General features: G+C 42.2%; 1 protein-coding gene across 2 annotated transcripts in view; it reads right to left on the bottom strand.

Annotated features, from left to right (window-relative positions):
- SYTL3 (synaptotagmin like 3) overlaps positions 1–26,702 on the bottom strand; it is a 459,450-nt gene that overhangs the window by 24,679 nt on the left and 408,069 nt on the right. For both annotated transcript variants that reach the window (XM_069234590.1, XM_069234589.1), the window contains exon 14: positions 26,132–26,237. In XM_069234590.1, coding sequence (XP_069090691.1) covers positions 26,132–26,237 — 106 coding nt within the window. The remainder of the gene's footprint in view (positions 1–26,131; positions 26,238–26,702) is intronic.

The raw sequence follows: 26,702 nt of genomic DNA, 5'->3' as shown, positions 1-26,702 counted from the left end.
AATACAAGGCTGACAGCTAACTCTGTATAGCGGCCTGTATCCCTAATTTCCTTATTACAGGTCATGTGTGACGTCTCTGGTCGCCTGCCATAAAGCAATGGCATAATTGGTCAACTGTTATAAGTTATTACGGTTTATTTTGACGTTACAACGCCTGCTGCCAGAGTCCATCCAACAGACAGGGTGCAAAGCAGGTAACTATAATTGCAACTGCAGATTAAACAAAGTAAACAGGAACGGGCTTTTCCTTCATCTGATATATTTTTCTAAAAAAGGAAACATGATCAGTAGAAAGGCAATATTTTTTGCAACATGTTTAGTTTTGACACGCTATAGGAAAGATAGAATCTCTGCAAGTTTCCATGCATTTTGAGGTACAGCATTTTTTAATCTGACGTACCTTTTGCAAAAATGTTTACAAAAATTTCTAACAGCTTTATGGAGTGTTTCGTTTCACACTAGAAAGTCTACATTATGAAAGAGTAAGACACCAGGGGCCAGATTTAAGTAAAGTGGCGCTCCACCCAGTTCAGCACCACTTTTCTTGCGTTCCTTAGCGCCCCCCTAATGCCACCATCTGTGCACCGTATCTAAGATATGGCACACCATGGCAGTAGCTAGGGAACTAGCGTCAATATTTTTTAAGCTTGTTTGGAGCTTTGCAGGATTAGTGTAAAAAATCATGGGCTAATCCTACAAAGCCCTTTGGGGCCCTTTGTAAACAATCGTGTGCCTCCTTTTAACGCCTACTCTGAGCAGGCGTTAAAAGTGTAAAAAAAAAGTGAATCAAGAAATCTTTCAGATTTCTCTGTGCTGTTTTTTGCTCCCCCTACAGGGGAACATCCCCTTTGCATACATTATGCCTGGCACAGGCATAATGGAGAGCAAAGGGTTATAAAGTGTCACAATACATGCACTGCGTCACTTTGTAAATTTTGCACAGCGTTTTCGGACTCGTTGGGCCACATTAGTGTAACAAAATGACGCTAATGGGGCGCTAGGGGCTCTTAAATCTGCCTCCAAGGATTTAAGTGGTTTGAATGAAGGGTGATGGTTTGTCCATTTATTACTAAGGAATAAAATACTCTCTGTCGCACATTAAAAGGATACTTCAAGAAACCTTTGTTTTCCATGACCTTATAAAGGAGCTGAACCTTCAGCCTTATTCTTCCATATGGGCATGGAACAGCTCGGTGATTTGGAATACCCTTATAATGTACAGCAAGGGGTACTTTATCCTATATTTAATGCTAGACGTAATGTAGCTATGTCTATACTGCCTGTATGATGCACGTTATAGTCTTGTGGGGCATTATTTGAGACAGCTTTAGCATGCAGCCACTAATCATTAGTGATTTCGATACTCCAGGGTGTCTCCCAATTTTAGCCTAAATATGTCACCCACTCAGCACCTCTTGTAGCCACAAATGCACACCAGTAATTAGTTTACAGCATCCATTCAGCAAATAGTTTAATACTCGAATTTCTTTCTGACCTAGTGTGCAAAACCCACGTCATCTGTACTACAACTCAGCATATCCGAGCGGTACTCTTATGTACTCTTATAGATCTACATGTAGCAACTCTGTTTGTGTCAGTACTTGTCATCTGTCTTTAAAAACACACAATGAACTTTATTGAATTTCCACAAGATGAACAGTACAATTATAATGTGTGGAAATTATATTCAGGCAGCTTTCTTCAGATAGTGCAGACATTGGTTCTACAGGGGAGCAAAATGTGCAGTTTCCCCCTCTTTCAAATCAGCTCTCTGAGGCTTAACCGCTGCCTACAGCTCTATTTCTGGGTCTTGCCTCTATTTTGCCATTCTGGACCATCTGATATGCAGAGTTCCCCCTGATCCTCCCGGCCCAAAATGCATGTACTAATGGGGGGTGGGGACAAGTGAGGGTAGAGGAGGGATCCCAATTGCCCTTCAAAGGCAGAATGCATCAGACTATGGATGTAGGGGCATATTAGGTGCATATTTAAGAAGGATGGTGCCGTGTAGGACCACCTTTCTTGGCCCCTTAGCGCCCCCCTAACGTCACCATGTGTGCGCTGTATTTAAAATACAGCACATCATGGCGGTAGTTGGGGGACTAGGGTCTGAATTTTTTACGCTAGCCTGGCACTTTGCAGGATTGGAGTCACAAGTTTGTAAACAATGGAAGCCTCCTTTTAATGCATATTCTTAGCAGGTGTTAAAAGTAACGAGCAAAATGGCGAAAGGAAATCTCTTAGATTTCCTTGTGCCAATTTTCAGCCCCCCCAACGGGTGACCGCCCCTTTGTATATATTATGCCTGGCGCAGGCATAATGTAGCGCAAAAGGTTACAAAGTGGTGCAATGCATGCATTGCTCTACTCTGTAAATATTGGGGCAGCGTTTTTGGCTTTCAAACCCATATTAGCGTCACAAATTGATGCTAATGTGGCTTTGCAATGGAGCTAGGGGCTCTTAAATATGCCCCTTAGACGGTAGAGAGTCGCGAGTAGAAGCTCTGTGCTGCCTCCAGTGTACATGCTAAATTACAAAGCTAGCATTAGCACTACAGAGAAGACATTATTAATATGTAGTTAGGTGCACAGGCCTATTCTGCGGTGGGTGCTCCTAATGAAGGTACACCTGCGCACCAATCAGAAAGGTGCACCCAGGTTTGTAATATGGCAGCAAGTGTTTCTAGTTGCTTTTAATCATACCGCCTGCTGGGAAAATGTGTTCTAACCATTGAAAACTTTTTTTCTTTCTGACCTCTGCTATCTTGGATCTGTGTGTGAATGGTCCAGTGGAGAAAGGAAAACGTCTGCTACACAGTTATGTAGATTATAGAACTATTTATGAGGTCCTCTGAAGTAAATCACACTACTGTGCAAGAAAGAAGGCAACAGGAGCCCCTTTGAAATACAGGGACAGTCCATGTCTCCGTCCTGCCTCGTTCTTTCCCAGCAGTGTTACTGCAGGCAGGTTTATGTAGCAGTTAAGATGGAAGGCCTCTCTCTCTTTTGTGTCTTTGTCTCAGACGCCACCGTAAGAAAACATCCCGCTTCGCCACTTTTGTCTGCTAAGCTTTTGAAGCATCTGCTCAGGTCAGTACTTACCATTTTCTTGCTGTAACCCAAGTGGCTGAAGTAGCCACAACAACCACCTACGGTGATAATGTTAGGGACGAAGCCTGTAGGTTTGTGCTAACTGATTGAAATATTCTTGTTAAAAGCAGTAATAAGCCTTACAAGCCCACAGTACTCACCATGTCCACTGAGGAAATACCTATAGTTGTTGCTATTAACCTGCATGGGGGTATAACTAGATTTATATGTTAGGGTCTTTAAGTATGCAAATAAAGTACCTGGTGGATAATGTCATAACATAAGATTGATGGGGTTAGTTGCTCTAATTATAAATCTTCAGGTTAAGTGATTGTCACCCTGGTTGATCTGCATGGCACCCCATTTATGAGGGGGCTAGGAACTGGAATTCCTACTAGGAGCTTGTGAACTATTTGGTTAACTGTTTTCCCCATTGTATATTTTATACTTATTTGTAATTTTACACATAGTATTTAGCAGTGCATTATTTTAGGTCATTTTTCCTTTTTAAAAAGTAAAGGCACTGATGGATGATGCTTTTTTGAGAATTATTATGAACAGCAGGGTTTGACTTTTCAGGACCCCCCAATGTCGATTACATGCTTTCAAAAGATCTAAGTAAGGCCCTTGGGGCCTGATTTATACTTTTTCATTGCCACATTTGCGTCATTTTTTAACGCAAAAGCGGCGCAAACGTGCCAAATCTAATTGATTTTTGTAAGTTTGTGCCGCTTTGGCGTCAAAAAATGACGCAAATGCGGTGCTAAAAAGTATAAATATGGGCCCTAGTTTGGGAATGATGTGCCATTTTTATCAATAGATATTTTAGGGGTGGCTATGGCTACTTACATCTGCGACCATTCCAGTCGAGTCTAGGCAAGTTTTTATCCAACCCCTTAATGAAGGGTATATTTTGGAAGAAACAAACAAATCAGAGAAGAACAATTATTTGACCTACTATACAGTAATCACTGTTGCCTCACCCTGAACTCCATGAACCATTTAAGAGCATGCAGTGCCCTCAATGTATTACGTTCAAGGATTTCTGCAAACTGAAATGTGTATTTGAAACCCAAGTACTTATATTTAAAGGTGAAGTAAAACCAGTGCAAATGGAAGGATGGCGTTGTCATTTCCGATGCAGTTAATTGACAAATAGGTGATTAGCCAGGAGTTCTAACTGATTTTACAATCTCCAGCATTGTTGGCGTTCAAACGTTGCTGTCATGCAATTTTTATACCTCTATTTTACATAGTTTATATTGTCGGATATGAAAAATGCCCTATAGCTAGCACAAAAATATTCACAATAACGGGTAGCCCTGGCATATGCCTTTTTAACATTCCACAAACCAAACAGTCCTTTTTCTCATCGAAGTGGTAGGAGTCATGTACAGCAACATTATCCAAATCAGTTTAGTAAATTGTCACTTCATTTTATCCTGTAAAGGGAAATGAAGAACTCCCATTACAAATATTTGAACGGAAATCACCTCAGCTGGCCTTTGCAACCAACAAACGCCCTACTAATGCTGATTGGCGCTAGTTAAAGACTATCAAACCACTGAATGAAAACCCTACTAAGCAGATACTGAATTATGTGGCATTATGTGGCATCTATAACTGAGTACGTTAGGGGTATGGAATTTTATGAAATATCTATGACCCTGATTCACAAAGGTAAACTTACACTTTGTGTAAGTTTAAGGTTGTTTGTTATAGACAAAAATATTTTACCAGTAATATCTTTACAACCGTGGATTATTCACACACATAAAGATAGGACAGTCTTATATTTTCATGTGTGGAGGCTCTGCAGTCGTGAAGACACTACTAGTGAAATACCTCTGTGAACGGCAAACAATCGAAAACTTACACGTTTGTGAATCAGGCCCTTTATGTCTTAGAAATGCACTAGCTGTGTACAAAGGTTCACGCATGCCTTTTTATGTCATGCAGTACGGCGAACAATTATTTCAGGGCTCAAATTATATCTGGTTTTAAATTCTTGCAAGACCCTGATTTTGCCACCTTTCCACAATTCTAAAGACAGGGATTGGAAGTAACTGGAAAGCTGTAGGTCCAGGGCAGAAATGCTCTGTGAGATTGTTCACACCTACAGACGTCCCCTTTCAAAGAGTTTCAACAACTCCTGCCCACTCCTACACAAGAAAAGGTCAGAATGTGCTTCTGACAAGGGCAGGAGGAAAAATATTACAGGGAGGGGAAAAAGATGGCGGTGTAGAGAAAAACATTTCCATGGGTGAAAAGTTTTCCTAGGGGAAAAAAATGAACAAAAATTTGAATAAGTGAATTTACAATTGTTCAGCATATATTCATCTGAGAAAATATTCATGTGTGTATCTGCTCATGTGAAAATAGAATTCATAAAAGCTTGAAAAGAGTTAGGTTTCCAGGCCTATTTCTATAAACGTTTGCGAATTCCTGATAGTCACGAATATGTACAAATGAAGGTCATAGAATATGGGTAAACTTTTTGTTCTTTAACACTGGGAAACTTATTTATTTTCATTTTGCCTGTGATAGTTTTACACTGCTTTTATTATTATAATGTTTTCAATATTTGTATTTATCAAAAACACTTTATTAAATGTAATGAAATGTTGCCTCATTTAGGGGTATTTAAAGTTTTACACTCATTTAGCAAATCGTTATTTTTCTCCAAATTTAATATTCTTTCCGTACATTTTATTCTAAAAGGAAATAATCACCATTTTTAGGTCTAGCACATAAGTGCTTTTCGACCTGTTGTAAGTATTCTGTGGGCTTTTACCCACGCCATGCCCATCATTTTCACGCATTCGTGGGCTTGCCTTTCAAAAATCTATTGATGTCATTGGTAAATGCTTTGCGTTTGTCCCGCCTTGGGGCAGGTTTGTAACCGCCTTGCAGACTGAACCTGTTACGTGGATTATTGCACAATTGCCAATATACTTCTGTTATATAATATACTAACTATTTGTTTTCTTTTCTCTCCCCTTTGTGCTCCATGGTGGCCATGGCGCTCACAGCGTGAACATCAGCGCAAACTCCATTGACGGTATTAAAGCACTGGTCACATTGCTTACACTGTTACTTAATCAGAGTAATTCCTTTTGGCCCTCTCCTTCACTCTCCTTAGCTTTCACAAAAACACTTGTAATTGATAAATGCTTTAAGTTAAAAAAAAACAGAAACCCTCCAAGGGAATCTCCTGACACAGTGGGAGAGCTGATACTATAATATTCACTCCACTCAAGAAACTCATCCCATAATGCTTTGCAAGCATTCTTTTATAAAACATTTTAGCCCATAACCCAGCCTGTGGCGGTCCTAGCATAGTGGGCCCACCACTAAAACGTTCACAACAATGTGCTGTTTCTGTCTTTAGGTCCCCACACTACGTTAGCTGGGACCCCAAAATAATAATCCTCCCACCATTAAATGTCTATTTAAGCTTTCTCATGCCTGAATCTTTTTTTTCTCCAGGTTAAGAGTAGTTTGTGTTTTAAGGTTTTTGTTTGTCGTATTGTTGCTGTAGTTCTGCTAGTCTTGAAAATGTGCAATAAACTATGCCCTTTAGGGGCTAAATATACCTGTGCACTGCATTATTCTGTGAAATTATGTTTTTAAATGGATATGCTCTCTTGGGGAAAACTATATGGTTACAATCATGTTTCTTATAAATAATATATTTCTTCTGAGCATTTTAATCAACTTATTACAATATTTGCAGTACTTTGAAACTCACCCCATAATGCTTTGCAAGCATTCTTTTTAGACAACATTCTTGCCCATAATTCAGCCTGTGGTGGACCTAGGACAATGGGGCCACCACAAAAAGGTTCAGTACAACGCGGTCTTTATGTCTACTTCTGGGTCTCCATATAATGGGGACCGCCAAATTATAACCCCTCCGCTATTGGGTCTGGGAGATTATTGGGAAAATCCCCATAAATTAGAGAGACGGCATAAAAACGTTTTAAAGTTAACCTATTGGTCTTATGTTAAGGATAACTACATAACCCACAAATCCCATGGTCGCTTAACTAATTCCTTCATTGATATTAAATGGTCCCCAAAGTTTGAATCCTATTTGGATGTTATACCGGATTTGCAGGGCAAGAGCTTATATGCAAGGTTTCGTTTTGTCTCTCTGCCCCTGATGTCATTGATTCATAGGTGGGGGTCGATTAATCTTCCCGATATATGCCCTGCCTGTGGCAGTACTTTCGAAACCATTGAGCATTTCATGTTCTTCTGCCCAGCCTATGCGATTCAGCGATTAAAATGGATCCGCAATATTTGCAGGGACATGGGATTCAAGAACTGCTCTTTGGCTCTACGGATTCTAAAAAGCCATAATTCAGCCGACGTAATTCTTTCAGTAAGCAAGTATTTAGCAACAGCTTGGCGCATACGATGCCATCTCCAAAAAGTAATTTAAGGTCTCATCTCTTTTATAGATAAGTTTTAGAGTCATATGTGCAATTCAAGTTATTGTTTTAATGTTTTTACACCAATTTATAGATGTGTATTTATTTATTTACTTAAGAATTATTTATTATCTTGTTTTATGTGCTTTTATGGTCATTGATCGAACAAAGTTGATGATGATGAATTATTGACCATGTGGTTTGGACAGGGCTTTGGAATAGATTTTTCTCAGACAATATGTGGGTAATCATCCTGTGTTTCTGCTATTTTATCACTAGTGTTAGCTGCAAAGAGTTATTTTTATGCACCTGTCTGGTATTCGTGCCATTTTAACATGAATCCGATATCCGTTTTAAGTTATTATATAAGCTTTTTATCACACTGTGCTTGTGTCTTTAATGACTTGACAGTGCCTAAATTTGCCTATATGATTGTGCCGGTAGTAGGCTCTCTTTGTCAAAGTATGTTATCTAAATTATCAAGAAACTGTATCACTATGTAACATCAACTTAGCACTTTAAATCTTTAAATCTTGGGTCGGATAGTTTGCATTTATCTTGATGATGGTATTACCTGGGAAATTTGAATCTGAAACCACCTCATATTGTTTTAAGAGCTTTTAAATATTTGTATTATTCTAACATTATGAAGCAGACGTTTTAGAAACCTTGGTATCTAAATGTTAAGTTATGTACCGGGAATAATGGTGGACTATAGTAGGCCATGGCCTATGACTGTTTTTTTTTTGTTTTTTTTTAATTGTTAGAATTTGAAGGTTTTAGAGAAGTTATTTGTATTCTAAACTTTATTTTAAGCCAGTGTGAAAGCATAATGAAACAAACGCACCTTCTTTGTACAATTTAATGTGTAACTTTTATGACCTATGGTCGAATAAAGTATATATGATGATGATGATAACCCCTCCGTACATTCAGTGGTTGGTTACGTTCTCTCGTGGCTAGAACTTTTGTATTACAGCTGAGAGTAACTTGTGTTTTAAGGGCTTTGTTTGTAATACTCTTTCAGTAGGTCTCCCATCCTTGAAAATGTGTAATGCACTACACCCTCTAGGGGCCGAATATATGCTTGCACTGCATTATTTTGTGGTATTCTATTTTCATGTGGTTATGCCCATTTGGGGCTAACTATATGGTTACATGACCATGGGGCAGATTTAGGAAAAGTGGCGGCCTTAGCGCCTCCATAACACCAGCATGTGTGCTCTGTATTTAAAATACAGTGCACCATGGCAGTAGTCAGGGGTACTAGCATCATCATTTTTTAAGGCTAACTTTGACGCTAATCCTGCAAAGCACCCAGAGGTGCACTGAAAACAATGGGAGCCTCTCTCCTCTTAGCAGGTGTTAACAATAATGATAAAAATAATGCAAAGAAATGTCTTTAATTTCTTTGAGCCATTTTTTTGCCCCCACCCACCCCCCAGCGCCGGAACGCCCCCTTGCATGCATTGCACCACTTTTTAAATATGGCCCGGCATTTTTGGCCTTCCAATGCCACATTAGTGTAAAAAAAATTACACTAACGTGGTGCTGGAATGGAGCTAGGCCCTCTTAAATTTGGGCCATCTTTCTTAGAAATGCTATTTTTATTGTGGTGTCCACAAAGGGCTGTTCTGAACATTACAGTCAACATACTACAATATTCGTGGCACTCGGAAACTCACCCCATAATGGTTTGCAGAGCATTCCTTTTACAAAACATTTTTGCTAATAACTCAGCCTATGGTGGTCCTAGGACAATGGGACCAGCTTCAAAACATGTTCACCACAACATGCTTGTTTTGTCTAGTTCATCTTTGGGTCCCCACTCTCGGTTAGTTGGGACCCCAAAATAACAACCCATCCCACCATGCTGTATATTTGAAAGCTCTCTTATGGCTGGAACTTTTGTTTTGTACCTGAGAGTAGTATGAGTTTTAAGGACTTTGTTTGACAAAGTATTCCATTAGGTCTACTAGTTGTTTAGTTATATGCAAAATAATTGGAATTATGTGACTGAATAAAACAAAATATATGGCAGGGTTGATCAATTAATTTGGCAAAAGAGGTCCAGTTATAAACTTGCAATGTCAATAGATCCAACTCAATTAAATGTGAGACCTACTGTATTGCAAATGCTTGTCGCTCTTATGCATTAATCAGAGCACATTCAGGAAGCATTACTAACAGACTCAAATCATTACAATTTGAAAACATTTTTACACTGAAATCCCCGTCAGTAATACAAGGTGAGTTTATAGCTCGATACATTTTCTTAGAGAACTCACCCTAATAGCAAAGTATTTGTTTTAATTTAGCGGTATACAATTTGGGGCAATACATACATCGGGTTACAAACCTTGCATTAGTGGCAGACAATCCTCTTTTACACAACTGTACTGTGGTACTCTAAACAGACATCTTAACAGGGTCTGTGCTGCAGAGGGCTCGGCCTACTAATCCATTGGACACAATAAATATTAAAAGGTGTCATTTACACCTAAAAATATGACCTGGGAGTCGAGCAACAGGAATTTCACACCCAATCCTAAGCACAGCATCAATCCACACTTCTCCAAGCATTCACTGGAGCTTCACCCACAATATTAAACTCTTCCCATCTTGGCTGCTTTTCAACTACACACTCTCAGATAAACACCTATTCAGACAAGGCAGGCAGGAAAGGACACTACCAGTCGTTACTAGTGGGTAAAGCATGCTGTACAAATGATAAATACCAATAAATCATGCTAGTGTTATACACTAGGATGAACTCGACTTGATCATGGTGTACGAGTTCCATCACCACACCCTACATTCTTGTTGGCAGGTATTTGCTAAGAATGTTAAGATTTGGATTGCACATGAAAGGGATTTTTAGAAAGGCCACTGAGAAAATGTGCTTTTGTTGCTGCTGCGTTTTTACCTAAACGTTACTTTTCTGTGCTTACTTTATAATTCACCATCTGCTGCACAGTTCGCAGATTTAAAAAAAAAATGATTGTATCTCAAATGGCTCAATAGTTATCAAAACTGCGCTGAAAGTCTGTGAGCTATTTGAAGATATTAAGGGGTATATTTATACTTTTTGGTGAACCAAAAAAGTTTAGCACTGGCTTGCGCCATTCCTGAGCACCAACCAGACGACATATTCATGGAATTGCGCAAGCCGATGCAAAGGGTGGGTTTGCATAAAAAAAAATGTTAGCCGGGTGGAGCTGGAGGTATGGGAGAAGTGGGTTTTGCACCAAAAAATGACGTTAGGCTGGTTAGAGTAAAAAAAGAGGACTCTAACCAGCCTAGTTTCATTTTCTGATGCAAAACCATCCATACCACATGACTCCTGTCTTAGAAAAAACAGGAGTCATGCCCACCACCACAATGGCCAGCACAGGGGACCAGTGTCCCCTGGGCATGGCCACTGCACCCTGTGCCATGCAGGGGGCCTCAAGTTGGGCCCCCGATGGCACTTTAATTACAAGAAAATAATTACTTACCTGGGATGTGGTTCCCCATCCTCGGGTGTACCTCTGGGGTGGGTGGGGGTGTTCCTGGGGCTTGAGGAGGGCACCTGTTGGACCCATTCATGGCGTTTAACTATGGAATTGGGCCCACGGGTCCCTTAACCCAGGCATTAAATAATGGTGCAAAGCAAGCTTTGCAACATTATTTACCCCTCCCCCCACCCGTGCATCATTTTAGCACAGGGGAATAAATATGGGGCTATGGGGTTAGCACCAATTTTTAGACGGGAACGCCTACCTTGCATCTCCTTGATACAAGGTAGGTTCAAACATCTAAAAAATGGTGCAAACTCCAATATTTTGACATTAGACGGGTCTATTGTCAAAAAATAAATATGTTATAGTTTTGCGCTCAATGCATGCATTGCTCTATTTTATAACCCTTTTCCCTACATTATGTTTGCACCAGGCATAATGTATGCAAAGGGGGCATTACCTCGTTGTGGGGGGGGGGGGCGAAAAAATGGCACAAAGAAATCAAAGAGATGTATTTCCGCCATTTTTTTCAGCACTTTTAACGCCTGCTCAGAGCAAGCATTAAAAGGAGGCACACCATTGTTTACAATGGGCCGCAGTAGACTTTGCTTTTCATTTTCTGACGCTGGTCCTGCAAAGCTCCAAACTGGCGTCAAAAATTCTGACACTAGTTCCCTAACTACCGCCATGTGCACCATATCTTAGATACAGCGCACACATGGTGGTGTTGGGGGGCACAAGAAAAGTGCCACTGCACTGAGTGCAGTGCCACTCTTCTTAAATCTGGCCCATACATCTTTATGAATTTGGACGTACTGAATAAACTTGCAATAGTTATATGCTACACGCTTTGCAGACCCATATAAGGATGGAGAAAACTTTCAATGAAAGAAGGAACAGGCATACCAATATTAATATTACAAAAAACGGCCCATATTTATGGATGGTTAACGTTGCTTTAGCGCCATTTATTTTGGCGCTAAAACGGTATTAACCTAACTCTATAATGATATTTTGATGTTAGACCCATCTAGTGTCAAAATATTGGGGTTAGTGCCACATGGGATACGCGAAATCACCTTGCATCAATGAGATGCAAGGTAGGCGTTCCTGTCCTAAACACAACGCTAACCCCCTAGCACCATATTTATCTCCAGGCGCAGAAACGACGCACAAGGAGGAGGCGGACCTAAATAATGGTGCTAAGCCTGCTTAGCGTCATTATTTAACGCCTGGGTCAGACCAGGCGTTAAGGTGCAGGTAGGCCCATTTACATGAAGAAGCACCATGGAATGGGGGCAAAGATGCACATCCCAAGCCCCAGGAGCACCACCACCCACACCACAGGGACACTACAGGAGGAGGATCCCATCCCAGGTAAGTTTAAGTGAGTATAATATTTTTTATTTTTTATTGCCATTGGGGGTCCCTTACATGGGGGCCCCCTGCCTGGCACTGGATATGTGGTGCTTGCCCAGGGGACACTAGTCCCCTGCTGTGGGCATTGGGGTGGTGGTATTGACTCCTGTCTACACTTAGACAGGAGTCATTTTTTGGCTGCTTGGGTGTAAAAAAATGATGCTAGGCTGGTTGGCGGTATATTTTTGCTGCTAACTAGCCAACCGTTTTTTCAGACCCACTAGCGCCATTTTCCCTAACGACATCCTTGACCGGCTAGCATCTTTTCTTTAGACTCTAGCCATTCCTTAGTGCTCATCTTGCATCATTTCCTAAATATGCGGCTAAGATGGCTCTAGGGAATGGCATTAGCCGGCGTTATGAAAAATGCACAAAACTGCATTAGCGCATTTTTGCGTCATTTTTCATAAATAGGGGCCAATGTGTCTGTATTGAAAACATAATATACACAATACATAAGTACAGTGCTTAATCTGTAAATAAAAACGTGCAGGTGCCCAAAGCTCTCCTCTGAAACAAGCAGCTGCTGTAATTAAATGTGCGAGCACGGAATACTGAGGCAGCGTAATCCTGAAGCCATCTCGGGCCTCTTTAATCCATTTACTCCCGGCCCCTTCAGCTCACTCTTGCAGCTTTCTCCCTTTGTGACACTTTTTCGTTTTTGTTTTCCTCCGTCTTTCCCATATGTGTCTTCTGCTTGCAGTAAATGCTTGAGGCAGGAAAATAAGTCCCGGCCCTCAAAAATAAGTGCTGGTGCCCTGAACGGGAATCCACCAGCTCAGATTAAGCACTACATAAGTATGTTCCAAGGGGTTCTTAAAATAGCACAAAAACACAAATCTTTCCCATATCTTGGTTACATACAAATCAATGTGTCAATGATCTGAGATAGATATGTTAGCTCCACTTTCCAAACATGGAAAAGTCTTATAGAGGGAGTCCTTGTAGTGTAAACCATGTTCCACTGATGGCTACAAAAAAAGTGTCAAGCTAACTGATGATTAATGTATCTGCTAGGGCTCCCAACAAGGCCCCTCCTCTGGACTCAGGCAGGAGCTCTCAGGCCAGGAGCTCTGGTCCCCATTCAAATCAATGTGTCAATTATCTGAGATAGATATGTTAGCTCCACTTTCCAAACATGGAAAATTCTTATAGAGGGAGTTCTTGTAGTGTAAACTATGTTCCACTGATGGCTACAAAAAAAGTGTCAAGATAATTGATGATTCATGTATCTGCTGGGGCTCCCAACAAGGCCCCTCCTCCAGACTCAGGCAGGAGCTATTAGGCCAGGAGCTCGGGCCCCCCTGCACCGCAGAGGCTGTGGGGGTCTATGTTACACCACTGGTGCTTACATCTCTCTCCTCTCTTATTGCTTCTCACTGATCTCTTAGCTTCATCGTCTTCTCTCTTCTTTCCTCAACTTATGCCTCCTCAAGTTTTTTGCCTAGATCATTTTCCTCCCAATTTTTCTTACCTTCTCTTGGTAACGTCACTTCTCTGCCTTGCTTGCATTTACTCTCTGCTTCGTCTGCCTCCCCTTATCTCTCTTTTCTGTCACTTCATTGTTCCTACCCCTTGTTTTCTTCTCTCGACTCTCTTATCTTACTTTGCACCTCTTTTCCTTTTCTTCTATTGTTGCCCCTCATCTCCTGTGTCGTTTCCCCTTTCTTGCACCCACCCTGCATGACCTACTCTGAGTCTAATGTATGTAACAGAACCTTGCTACTCACAAATCGTGCATATTTTTACGCTTACAGAAGTGGAAAGTAAATAATTTTTAAATTTCCCTCTCAGTTAAGTTGTCTTTCATCCTCCGCTTGTAATCATCTCTTGTTTTCAGGAACTTTAATCTATTCTTTCTACAGCCTTTCAGCAGATCGTCTTTCAATGCTGATCTGGGACACGTGGCACAGATCCTTACACCTCCAGGCTACTTACTCTCTGAGTCATTTGAGCCTATAACTCTCAAATTGGGGGGTTGCTGAAAAGAGCTGAAGACAAGGCTCCTGATTCCTTTATAACGGTCATTGTATTTTCAGTCAATGTGCAATACATCATTTATGGATGTTGTTGTGTAGCTTAATACCACCTGAAACCTAAACTTTCCCTTTTTTTAAACAATTGGCAATACTGAGCTGGCTCCTGTCTCAAAGCTGCCATTCTAGTTGGCCAGGAACATAAGGCCCTCTTTGTGCATGTCCTTCTTTAGTTTCCATTGGACTCTCCCCTACTAGAGTTTCCAAACTATTTGTGGCAATTCAAACAGTTCCATTGCCTCAGGGCTTGATGCATTACAAAAACAAGAGCATGTGCTAAAAGTGTTTATCGGGAGTCCGCCACCGGGACTGCAGAATGCCAGGGTTGCTGAAAATCAGCAAGGACCAGAAAATCAGCAAAGAGCTCACCACCATCCTCAATGCATCCATCACCTCGGCCGCCTCCCGAAGACCAGAAACACGTTGAAATCAAACTTCTTCTCAAGAAACCCTCCACCGACCCTAGCGAACACAAGAACTGCCATTGCATCTCTCTACTCCCTTTCACAACCAAAGTCATTGAGAAAGCCATCAACTATCAACTCACAGTGCACCTGGAACACAACAACCTTCTTGACTCCTCCCAATCCGGATTCCATTCCAACAACAGTACCAAAACTGCCCTTCTTGATGCCACTGAAAACATCAGAACCCTCCTTGACCAGGGAGAAACAGCAGCCATGATCCTCCTTGACCCTTCAGCAGCGTTCGACACCCTATTTCATCACACCCTCATCAAGACGCTTCATCCTCAAAGGGATCGCCTTCTTCCTCAAAGGAAGAACACAGAGCATTCACTTACCTCAATTCACCTCAGAACCTAAGAACATCATTTGCAGCATTCCTCAAGGCTTGTTCCCTCAGCCTCACACTGTTCAACCACTACATGACCCCCCTTGCCAATATCATCAGAACCCACGGACAAAACATCATATCCTATGTGGACAACACCCAGCTCATCCTCTCGTTGTCAGAAGACCCCTCCACCTCAAGGGCCAACTTCCACAGATGCATGATCAGCGTCACCAAATGGATGAAGTACAACTGCCTCAAATTCAACACTGACAAATTGGAATTACTGATCTTCTGGAACAATACCTTCCCCAGGAAAACTCCTAGTGGCCCCCCAAAAAGGGACCCTCTCCAACACCTACCAACCACACCTGCAACCTCGGCATCATCCTTGACAACAATTCCACCAGAAAGTACCAGATCAATGCAGTCTTCTCTGCCTGCTTTCTCACTCTTTGCATGCTCCGCAAGATCTTCAGATGGATCCCCGTCAACACCAAACGCAAGGTCACTCAAGCTCTTATCACCAGCTGGCTGGAACCCACTTTACATAGGGATCTCCACTCACCTGCTGAATAGATTACAGACCATACAGAATGTAGCCGCCAGACTCATCCTCAACCTCCCCAGACAGACCCACATCACCCCCACCTCAAGAAGCTCCACTGGCTTCCCATTCAGAAGAGATGTCAATTCAATATGTTGACTCACACCTACAAAGTCCTCCACAATCAAGTACCAGCTTATATCAACCACTGCCTGAATGTCCACCAGACTCCAGTGCTCGGCTTCCCTCGCACACACACCCCACATCCTCTGAAGCAACAGCGGAGGACGCTCCTTCTCCCACCTCGTGCAAAGTCCTGGAACATCCTGCCCACCAATCACAGGGATCAACTGATCCCCCAGAAGCAGCATAGCTTGCAGTGCCTGGATGCTCTCACAGGTGACAAGCCATGCTTTACAATCCAAATTGAATTGAATTGAACTGAATAACAAGGTTGCCTAGTCCTAAATGTACTTCATACCTCTTGCTTCCACCACCTCGCACTTCCTGCTTTTTTAATCTCATTCTTGCAGGTTCTTTTTATCCTTGCTTGCTACCTTTGCAACTGTTTCCCCTCTTTTCCTTTCCCCTGCTTTTTTTCTTTGCTTCTCTTTCTCTCTCTCTTGCTCTACGTTGGATGGTGAAAAATAACCCTTTATCTTCAACAATGAGTGTTGATGCTCACCTTCTACAACTGCTGGCACAAAATAGGCATTTGAACCAAGGCTTGCAGTCTCTTCACGGAGTTGAGGGCATCCAGATATTTGTCTCATTGGCCACTCTGACAGCCACATGACTTTATTAGCACTGCCTGAGTGACAGGCTTAAGTCACTATTGTGATGTAGCAGGAGGGACTGAAGCTTTACCTCGAAAAGAAGGAGATGATTGCGGCATGCAAATCACAATGGAAAAAGGGTCAACTGACCCTACACTCATTAATGGGGTTCCTGTTGAACCATTATCGTTGCTCCAGCCTGCTACACAGACCTGCTGTTAGTTGGTAGCTCATGTAGACCTGTTCAGATGTACATTATTATTATTATGTGTCTATATTTATAACAATATAACGTAACTAATGAATGTCCTCCTGTGTTAAGCTGTGACTAGTGATGAAACAATACTTTGTGCATTCCATGGTTTCTGAATTATTTGAAGTGGGCATGTAACACCTACGCTGTGCCACCCAAACTCACTCCCTATAAGGTCGATAGGGTCACCATACTGTGACCTTGACATGTTGCTACATGGCCTGGGGGCTGCTACTTGCTGAATTGGGGATTGGGTTTTGCTGCATTTCCCAGGCCACGGAAACTGCTTCCCCATATTCTCAGGGCCAGCTCCTAGTATTAGGAGCATCCTTTACCCGAAACGCCCAACTGCTCAGTGGCCCAGAATTACTACATCCTAGTGGGGCTCACATGATGCAAGGCAGTGCTTTCTGTAGCACAGCAGCACAAATGACAACAATCAACTTTTACACTCCAAAAACTATTTTGGATTACAAGTTGATGGGGATATAGAAATTACTTTGAGTTGCTGAGTGCAAACCAGTCATTACATGTCAAAGGTTGGCATATAGGGGCGCTCTAACTAGGGATGCTGCAGGTGCTGCAGAAGCCCCAGACCTAGAGCCAGTTCAGAAATGTGAAAACAATGAGGCCTGTCAATCACTTATTTTTATGTTTGTTCAAGTTCAGTTCAAAGTCAAAGCTAATTATTGGGAGCCCAGGGAAGCCCTTGTGAAAAACCACTGCACATTCCCTTGTCGGGTGTATCTAAGTTTACATTTTGTGACTTATAAATAAATAGCATTAGCTAACAAACATTTGTCACTCTTGTGATGGTGTGCTATGGGACACAGAATATGAGGAAGGTGGAAGGCACCAATACAAAAATATCCAAGTTTTAAAATGTAGACTTGTTGGGTCCTTTTAATTGTGAAAACAACCCAATAAACATTTATTTTACCCTTAGCTAAAACCACTCTGACTTATTCATTGTCTCTTCTAAGCAACTCTTTTTAGAATAAAATTGACACACTGCATCCATATATTTAAGATAATTGCATCATAATGTACAATTTAATCTTATTTTCCTAAAAAAATGTCTTGGACTACCTATTCATCCACTTCCTTCCTTCTCACAAACACACGTTCCCCACCTAAACATTTAGCTTGTTTGTTGCACTCACTCGTTCATTATCACCAGAATTGTCTAACACATAAAATATTAGTGAGCTGATGCCCCTGGCCAGCAATCTCAGTCAGAAAATTGTTCCAGCACCACTAGTGGCATAACGGAAGCCCAAAGGAAGCCCGAATATTGCATGATATTCCTACGAGTGACCTGTAATTTATACAAAATGAACACCTTTTACATGTCTTACCTTGTGACTGTTGATCTTGAGTTGAAATATATACTGGAATGTGCACTAAATGTAAAAAAAAAAACTTTTGCAGAGCAGCACTGGTTTTCTTTTGTGTAGTGGCACAATGCTAAGTGTGAAGCTAAAACACCTTTTTTTGGCAAAAGCGTAGCCAATGCCATCGGCTGTAACTTTGACAAAAGATGGTGCTCTTCAGTTTTTAACCCTATGCACTATGTAGCGCTGTTGATTTTTAGAAAGTGCTCTGATCAGTGACTTTTAGTAAACCTGATCCTATGTGTTTTTCGCTACCTTCATTTTTCCTACGAGTTGTGGTATTTAAGATTATCTTCATTGCTTTCTAGGTTGGTTTTATTGCTATGCGGAACATGCGCCAGAGTCCGTGAAACTGACGCTGCAATGAGGATAAATCAAAACGCTTTCTCTTTGACTTGACATGCAATTACAAAACCCATCATTAAACTACGCAAAACACTTATGGACCAGATCACAAAGGTCTGAGAAAAATGAATATCATGCGATGCGTCAACTACGTTGACACGTGTAAGTTATGTCTACTTGGTATATATGCATTCCACGGTGACCAATGCATAACCTATGCACATTGCAAATTGAATGCGCAGTGGCGAATTACGCAAATTGCTCTTACGCCTGTGATTGCTTAAAGTGATCCTAACATATCTCTCACTTGTGCAGTTAGTAAAATTCTCTATTTGATTTTCACAGTTATTTTCACTTTACATTTCGTTTTTAACTGTGTAGTAATCATCTCTTACTTGTCTGTCTCCCCATGCTACACCCAACATGTACCTGGACTAGCTCAGTGCACTTTTTGCTTTATGACCATTTGGGTGTGCTTGTGGAGCAAGTGTACCCAAGTTTATGTCTTAAACTTTCAATTGCATGCCTTTGGCATCTTCTCAGACAGCCCCATTGGTGGACTCAATTTTTTATGTCCTTTTATCAATGATGCCTACGGACCATACTTGTGAAGCACATGCGCGGCGAAACATCAGCACTGAGGGGCATATTTATACTCTGTTTGTGCCGAAATAGCAATTCGGCGCAAACCTTACACCATATTTATAGTTTGACGCCCGACCCCGCGAATGTCAAAATTCTTCCGTGTGCGTCATTTTCTGGATGCGGGAAACCGCCTTGCGTTAATGACATGCAAGGTAGGCGTTCCCGTCCAAAAACTGGCTTTAAGGCCTGTGCGCCTTATTTATACTCTGTGTCATTTTGACGCACAGGAGGGGGCAGGCCTTAAAAAACGGCACCCAGCCTCATGCGCTCTGTTTTTTAACGCCTGGGTGAGGGCAGGTGTTAAGGGACCTGTGGGCTCATTTCCATGGTCTCTGACCATGGGAGCAGTCCACATGTGCCCTTCCCTGCCCCCAGGGACACCCCCTGCCCCCCACCCACCCCTGGAGGACACCCAGGGATGGAGGGACCCATCCCATGTAAGTACAGGTAAGTTGAGGTAAGAATTTCTTTTTTGTGGCATAGGGGGGCCTAATTCGGGCCCCCCTTCATGCCACTGTGCCCAATGGCCATACCCAGGGCACAGAAGTCCCCTGGGCATGGCCACTGGGCAGGGGGCCATTTCAATGGGGGTTGTGCTTCAAAAAATGGCGCAAGTCCGGTTAGAGCCATGATTTTTTACTCTAACCTGACTTGCACCATTTTTTTACGAACGACCCCCATTTTTCCCTACGCCGGCGCTGTCTGGTTAGAGTCATTATTTTTTATTCTGACCAGCCCGCAGTGCTGGCTAACGTCAATCCATAAATAAGGCGTCCACCTGGCGTGTTGGAATGGCGTTAGCCGGCGGTAAATATTTTGCCTCAAAAAGTATAAATATGGGCCTGAGTACCACTAGAACTGATTACTGGGTCATGCCGAGATCTAGGGCTTAGAATATTTGTGTTTTTAAAACTTTACTAAATTTTAATAAATTTACTTCAAAACGGAGTCAATTGCATGCCATGTTGATGCCACTGGAAAGGCCCTATTCTAGTATCTGCAGGTTCTGCGGGTTCAGAGAATCGGAGGATGTACGTGTAATATACTCATATTTAACTGCATTATGTACAGGTTCCACAAAGATGTATTTCTAATTTCTTATTTTTTGTACATTTCCTTTACGAATAATGCATATTTCATGCACATATTTTTGGTATATGTCTGCCTCATACCTGAAAATAATTTGCAAATTTGTTTCTTAGTCTCAATGGAAAAATAGGTTTATACTGAAAAGCTCGATGTGCTGAAAGTTCGAATCCTGGCAAGAATGATTCTGCCTTTCATCCTTATGAGACTGCTCAATTGAGCACGTGGAAGCACTCATTTTATCGACTTTGGCAGGATGACAATCCAAGTGGGCATTCCCATTGTTCTTCTGCAAACATGTTCTATGCAGCACATATCTGCAGCGTGAAACCCATTGTGTTGTCTAGAGGGTACTTCCATTGTGTGGGTTTGGAGCACTGTTATGAACTATAAGTATGATACAGTGTCGGCAAATTATTGAGTGAAAGCCACAAATGGGATGAAAGTGAAGTAGGACTTTTACTATCCCAAGCTGCAAAGCTCAAAGAAGGACACTGTGTTAGGGAAAAGCATGCCTTAGGTATTTTTAGGTCTGGCTTACAGCGCAACTGGCTCCTCTTCCCTCGTGTGATCAACAAAAAATGGTCTTTGAGTACTACTGAGAGAGGGGCTTAGGCTCCACCCACATGTTGGTTTCGCAGAGTACAGGATTTGAATGGGTTGTGTTCTTCCAATGAAAACAGTACTTGTACTGCACTTTTTAGCTTGTGGGAAAACCTATAATCAGTACAAAAGGAATGTGCTGGTTATGGCGACAAGCCAATTATCAAGACTATAGACCTGATCTTTTTATTATGAAATGTTATGATGAAGGTAGTAGATCTGACATACTTCCTCTGAAAAGCATATGTTTGCATCAATCCATTTAAGGGTAAATTGTTATTACTCTCTATGAAAGCCTGGAGAGAAGGATTTTGTTACATGGATTTTCATAGACTACTGTAGGTGGCAAGGGTTTTGGTGTTGGCCAGACACTATGACAAACTATTGGGGTTTTCATTTGTTAGGCCCCTTTGAGACGGGCTGTATATTGTTTTGCAGACTGTATTGTTATTATTCTCTGCTAAAGCCTGCAGGCAGGTATTTTGTTACATAAAATCTCACATCGGCAAGCAAGGGTTAAGATATTGGTGACCAATCCAAATAAACTGCAGAGACCAAAGAATTGTACTATGAAAATCCTTATTGGGCTCTTTTAGGAGGAATTTCCTATTGTTTTGGCATATGTAATTTTGTATGTATTTGTAATTTTACAATGGTGTACATGGTAAATCTGATGGCTGCAGCAGGTCTGAGATGTTATGGTGGCAAGCTATTGATAAAGGTCATATAGTTTGTTTGTTATGAAAAGTTACGATAAAAGCAGTAGGCATGACCTATTTGTTGTGAAGAGCTCATATTAAACACACATTTGACCTTCTAAACTTCTGTTTTTGCTGACTTTGCTTATGCTGGCTTTGAAACTATGCTCACTTTATCACTGCTCACCAGTGATAAAGCGCTTGTGCTCTCTTCTTTAAACATGGTAAAATTGGCTTACATCCCATTGCCATTTTTCATTTACTCGTAAGCCCCTAGTAAAGTGGTACTACATGTACAGAATGCTTGTAAATTAAATGCTGCTGGTGGGCCTGCAGCACTGATTGTACTACCCACTTAAGTAGCCTTTTAAACATTTCTCAGACCTGTGTTCGGCAGAGTGCAGATTGAGGGCCCTACTCTGGAATGGTTACGGCGGCAGGCCGAGGCCCAGGCAGCTGGTGACACCTCTGCTCACCAAGTGTTGATTTACTGGGACAATGGTCTCCTTTACAGTGAGGTAAAGGTTCCTGAGTCTGGTGCAACGCATGTGTTAGTGACCCCCAGTGCTACATGGCCTTCCTACTGGAGCTAGATCATGATGTCCTCCTGGCGGGTTATCTAGGGGAGGGAAAGACCTTTGTCATCCACTTTTTTTGGCCTCAGATGGACTCTGCAGGTCATGTCCCACTTGCCAGGCTAGTGGGAAATCGGAGTGTAAGGCTTCCCTGGTACCTATTCCATTTGTCTGCATCCCCTTTGAAAGGGTGGGCATCAACAATGTTGGGCCTCTGCACCTCACGGCAGCCCTGGGCAAAAGGTTCACTCTGGTCTTGGTGGAGCATGGCACCCAGTACCCAGTCTTACCTCTGAGGACAGTGACTGAGCCCAGGGCACTGATGGGGGTATTTACCCATGTGGGGTTCCTCAAGGAGGTAGTATCTGACCATGGCACCAGCATAATGTCAGCATACATGAAGCTCATGTGAAACAAGTTTGGGGTAACATACAAGGTCTCCACACCCTATGGTCCCAAAACCAATAGGCTTGTTGAAAGATTCAACGAGACCCATAAAGGCATGACCATAGGCCTGTCAGACCCCTTGATGTAGAAGTGAGACATCCACTTGCCATAGCTGTTGTTTGAGTACATGGAGGTACCACAGAAGAAGGTTGGATTCAGCCCCTTGAACTTCTGTATAAGCACCCTGTCAAGGGGCCCATCAGCCTGGTGAATGAGGGATGGGAGCAAGCTCCCAAGAAAATTTCTCAGGATGTGGTGAGCTACATGCTAGCCCTATGCACCCAGATGAAACAGTTCTAGAAGAAGGCGAAAGGGAATCTGGAAGCCAGCTTGGAGCTTATGAAACAATAGTATGACCAGAAGGCCACTCTGGGTGAGTTTTAGCCTGGGCAAAAAGTACAGATAATGGAGTCTGTAGTGAGGACAGTACAAGACTGATTATCTGGGCCCTATTAGGTGAAATAGCTCGAGGGGAAGGTCACATTCCTGGTAAATCTCAAGACCCCCAGGAACCTCTAACAGGTTCTGCATGTCAATCCGACAAATCCAAATTTGAGAGGTTCAAGGTTACCATGTGCCTGGCACAGGGATGATGGAGTGGAGGAAGAGAGTGAAGCTCTACCTGACATCATTTCTTCCATGGAGCAGGCTGGGTCAGTGGAGGATGTCAATCTCTCCCCTATTCTTGCCCTAGAGCAACAGAGAGACTGTTGGCAAGTGTTTGAGCAGTTTGCCTTTTTATTCTTCTTTACTCCAGGGCTCACTACATGGTGTACTTATGATATTTACACTGGGGACATTATGCCTGTGAAGACATATAGGCTATCTGGCAAAGTGAGAGCGAGCATAAAAGAAGTTTCCAAAATGCTGGAGGTAGGGGTAATTGAGCCCTCAACCATCTCTTGGTCCAGCCCAGTGACACTGGTCCCCAAGGCGTTCCCTCCAGGTACCACCCCGAACTCTGGTTCTGTGTGAGTTATCAGGGGCTCAATGCAGTCACTAAGACTGATGCTCACCATTTCTCATGGAATTATGAGCTTATTGATCAAACAGGGGTTGCTAAGTTCCTCCGCACTTTTGATCTGATGACTGATTACTGGCAGATCGCATTAACTGAGAGGGCCAAAAAGAGGTCTGCATTTTGCACCCCAAAAGGCCACTTCCAGTTTTGGGTGATTCCCTTCAGGTTGAAGCAGCCCCTGCCACTTTCCTGAGGTTAGTCAACCGGGTCCTTGCTGGGTTGAAGAACTTAAGTGCCAAAAACCTAGACAACATTGTGGTCTTCAGTTCCAGCTGGAAGAACCACCTGTGCCACCTCAGAGAAGTTTGTCAGGCTCTGCAGACTATCAAGGTTAGTAAGTCCCAAACAGGGCAAGGTTAAGTGATCTACTTGGGGCGCCAAGTTGGAGAGGGCAAGTTGCAGACCCTCTAGACCAAAATTCAAACCATTCTGGATTAAGAAGCCCCCAAAACCGAGATATAGGTGAGGGCCTTCGTGGGCCTCACTGGGTACTACAGGAGGTTTGTCAAGGGGTATGGCACCCTCGTTGCTTCCTTGAGAGAGCTGACTTTGAAGAAGCAGCCTAGACAGGTCATATGGACAGAGGCGTGCCACACTGCTTTTGACACACTGAAGAAGGCTATGTGCATGGAACGCGTACAAAGACCCTGGTTTTTCCCAGAAGTTCATTGTGTAGACAGATGACTCACTGCATGGCACAGGGACCATGATCTCATAGCTATATAAAGAGGGCCTATATCAACTAGTAGCCTTCATTGATAGGAGATTATTTTCTAGGGAACAGAAGGGGATTGTAATAGAAAGCGACGCATTTGCAGTGGTCTGGGCACTGAAGAAGTTAAGACAATACCTGTTTGGGGCTCAATTCTGGGTTCAGACAAATCACAGACCCCTTAGATGGCTAAAGCAGATGAGCAGTGAGAATTTCAAACTATTGAGGTCGTCCATCTCGCTACAGGGGAATGCCCTCTACGATGTAGCATCGCTCTGGAACTAACCATGCCAAAGCTGATGGTCTCTCAATGTCCTTCCACCTTAGCGATGAGAAATCCCATGAGGGTGGGTAGTTCTCCCTGGTTTCATGTGGAGGGCAGATGTTGGACCTGGCATCCTTGGGGTGCTTTCCCCCAAGTTTTTGCCTTCCATCTTCCTGTTTTTGCTGACTTCGGTTTTGCTGGCTTTAGTACTCACCAGTGCTAAAGTGCATGTGCTCTGACCTTTAAACATGGTAACAATGGATTTCACCCTATTGGCACATTAAGGGGCATATTTATACTCTGTTTGCGCTGAATGTGCCTCAAAACATTTGACTCACATTCGGCGCAAACCTTGCCCCATATTTATACTATGACGCCCGACCCCGCGGACATCAAAAAACCTCAGTGTGCGTAATTTTTTGGATGCAGGAAACCACCTTACGTTAATGACATGCAAGGTAGGCGTTCCTGTCCAAAAAATGACTTTAAGGCCCGTGCGCCTTATTTATACTCCTGCATCATATACCCTATTAATGGTGCACATGAAAAGGCTTTTTTCATGTCCGTCACTGCCTGGAATAGAACTGGGACAGGAAAAAAGTAATGACCCCCTCCACACCCTGGGAGGCAACTGCCAGGGTGTGGGGACCATTAGTTGTTTTGTTTTTCTAAAAGAAACACTGTTCCTCATATCTGATGGTACCATCTTTGAAACCTTTCTTATATTGACAGGAACCTCTGTGGCAGTGGTACCTGCCAATGTAAAGAGTTGTACACAGGGCTGGCAGACAACTCTAAAAATGGCAGGTAGAGTTCCCGCAGGATGGTGAAGGGAATGTCCTCTGCCATCCCAACAGAGGACTGTTAATCTGCCAAACTAAATCAGGTCCAATGTTACAGGCTGTATACAGGTATTTTGTTGCATGTAATCTCATAGATTACCATGGCAGACAAGGGTTTATTGTTGGTCACCCGTCTCTGACAAAACCTGGGAGTAGAAGATACTTGCTGCTATAATTCTTGTGGCCTTGCATGGCTTGGTATATCTTATCTAGGTTTTGCACCTCCCTTGCATTATTGTGCATGGCACAAGGGTGATGCAAAAACGTTGATAAATATAATTTAGAAATCTGGTTTTCTCCATAATCGATTTACTGTTGCTATATTTATCATCTTTTCCCTGTATTCATAATGCAAAAAAATTGTAGATTCAGCAACTTCTAATCGGTTGTTTTTCTTTGATATCTTCCAAGAGAAAGTTGTAGCTGTATACTCATGAGGAATCCTGCCTAACTCAGATGGTGTGAACTTGTTCTGAAAACTGTATTAAGTAAGCAAGAGGAGTGACTGCTTCTTGTCACAATTATTATGTAGTGTTTTCTGCCTTGACTGGGTTTCTACATTACACATTTAGAAAATTAGTATATTTTAATAAAAAATAAATAAATACAAAGCAAAAGGAATTCTGGGGATTCTAGACTGTCATACTTACCCTTTTACAAATGAACTTAATGTCCCATCAGACCTTAGTGGTAAGTTCTTGGCGCTGTGTACTACGATATGAAGTTCTCCAATAGCAGTTGACTTTCTTTCTGTCCCTAGAAATTTAAATAATATATAGAGAGTTTGTTAAACATTTTAGAAAAAGTCAGGCCAAACCTAAAATAAAAGCTGTTTGTTAAAGTTGAGTATTTCAGGGGAAAAGTAAATGTGGTGGGCATGACCAATGTCATAATTTTCTGGATATTAACAAACATTCTCAGTGGTTTTGCACGCTCTGACTTAATGCGATTAAACTTCAGAGAAATTAAAAGAGCAAAATAAATAAATTAAAAACGCCTCTTTCTAAAGGTGGCATGTATATGTTTGCAAAAAATGAGTCAAAAACGCCTTACTACAAAATAGAACAATAAAGAAACATTGAATGGAACCAGAAACTGGCCTGTCACCCCTGGCACAGAAGACTGTTCACATGTGCACAGGCAAATTGCCATCACTCACAGTCAAGAAAATCAGCGACTGAAGCAGGCTAACCCATTGATCTGTCCTCAATGCTGAGGTGG

Source organism: Pleurodeles waltl, chromosome 5, assembly GCF_031143425.1.
Source record: "Pleurodeles waltl isolate 20211129_DDA chromosome 5, aPleWal1.hap1.20221129, whole genome shotgun sequence".
NCBI classification, from domain to species: domain Eukaryota; kingdom Metazoa; phylum Chordata; class Amphibia; order Caudata; family Salamandridae; genus Pleurodeles; species Pleurodeles waltl.
The sequence above is the reverse complement of the archived record's forward strand: the minus strand, read 5'-3'. Positions and strand labels throughout refer to the sequence as shown.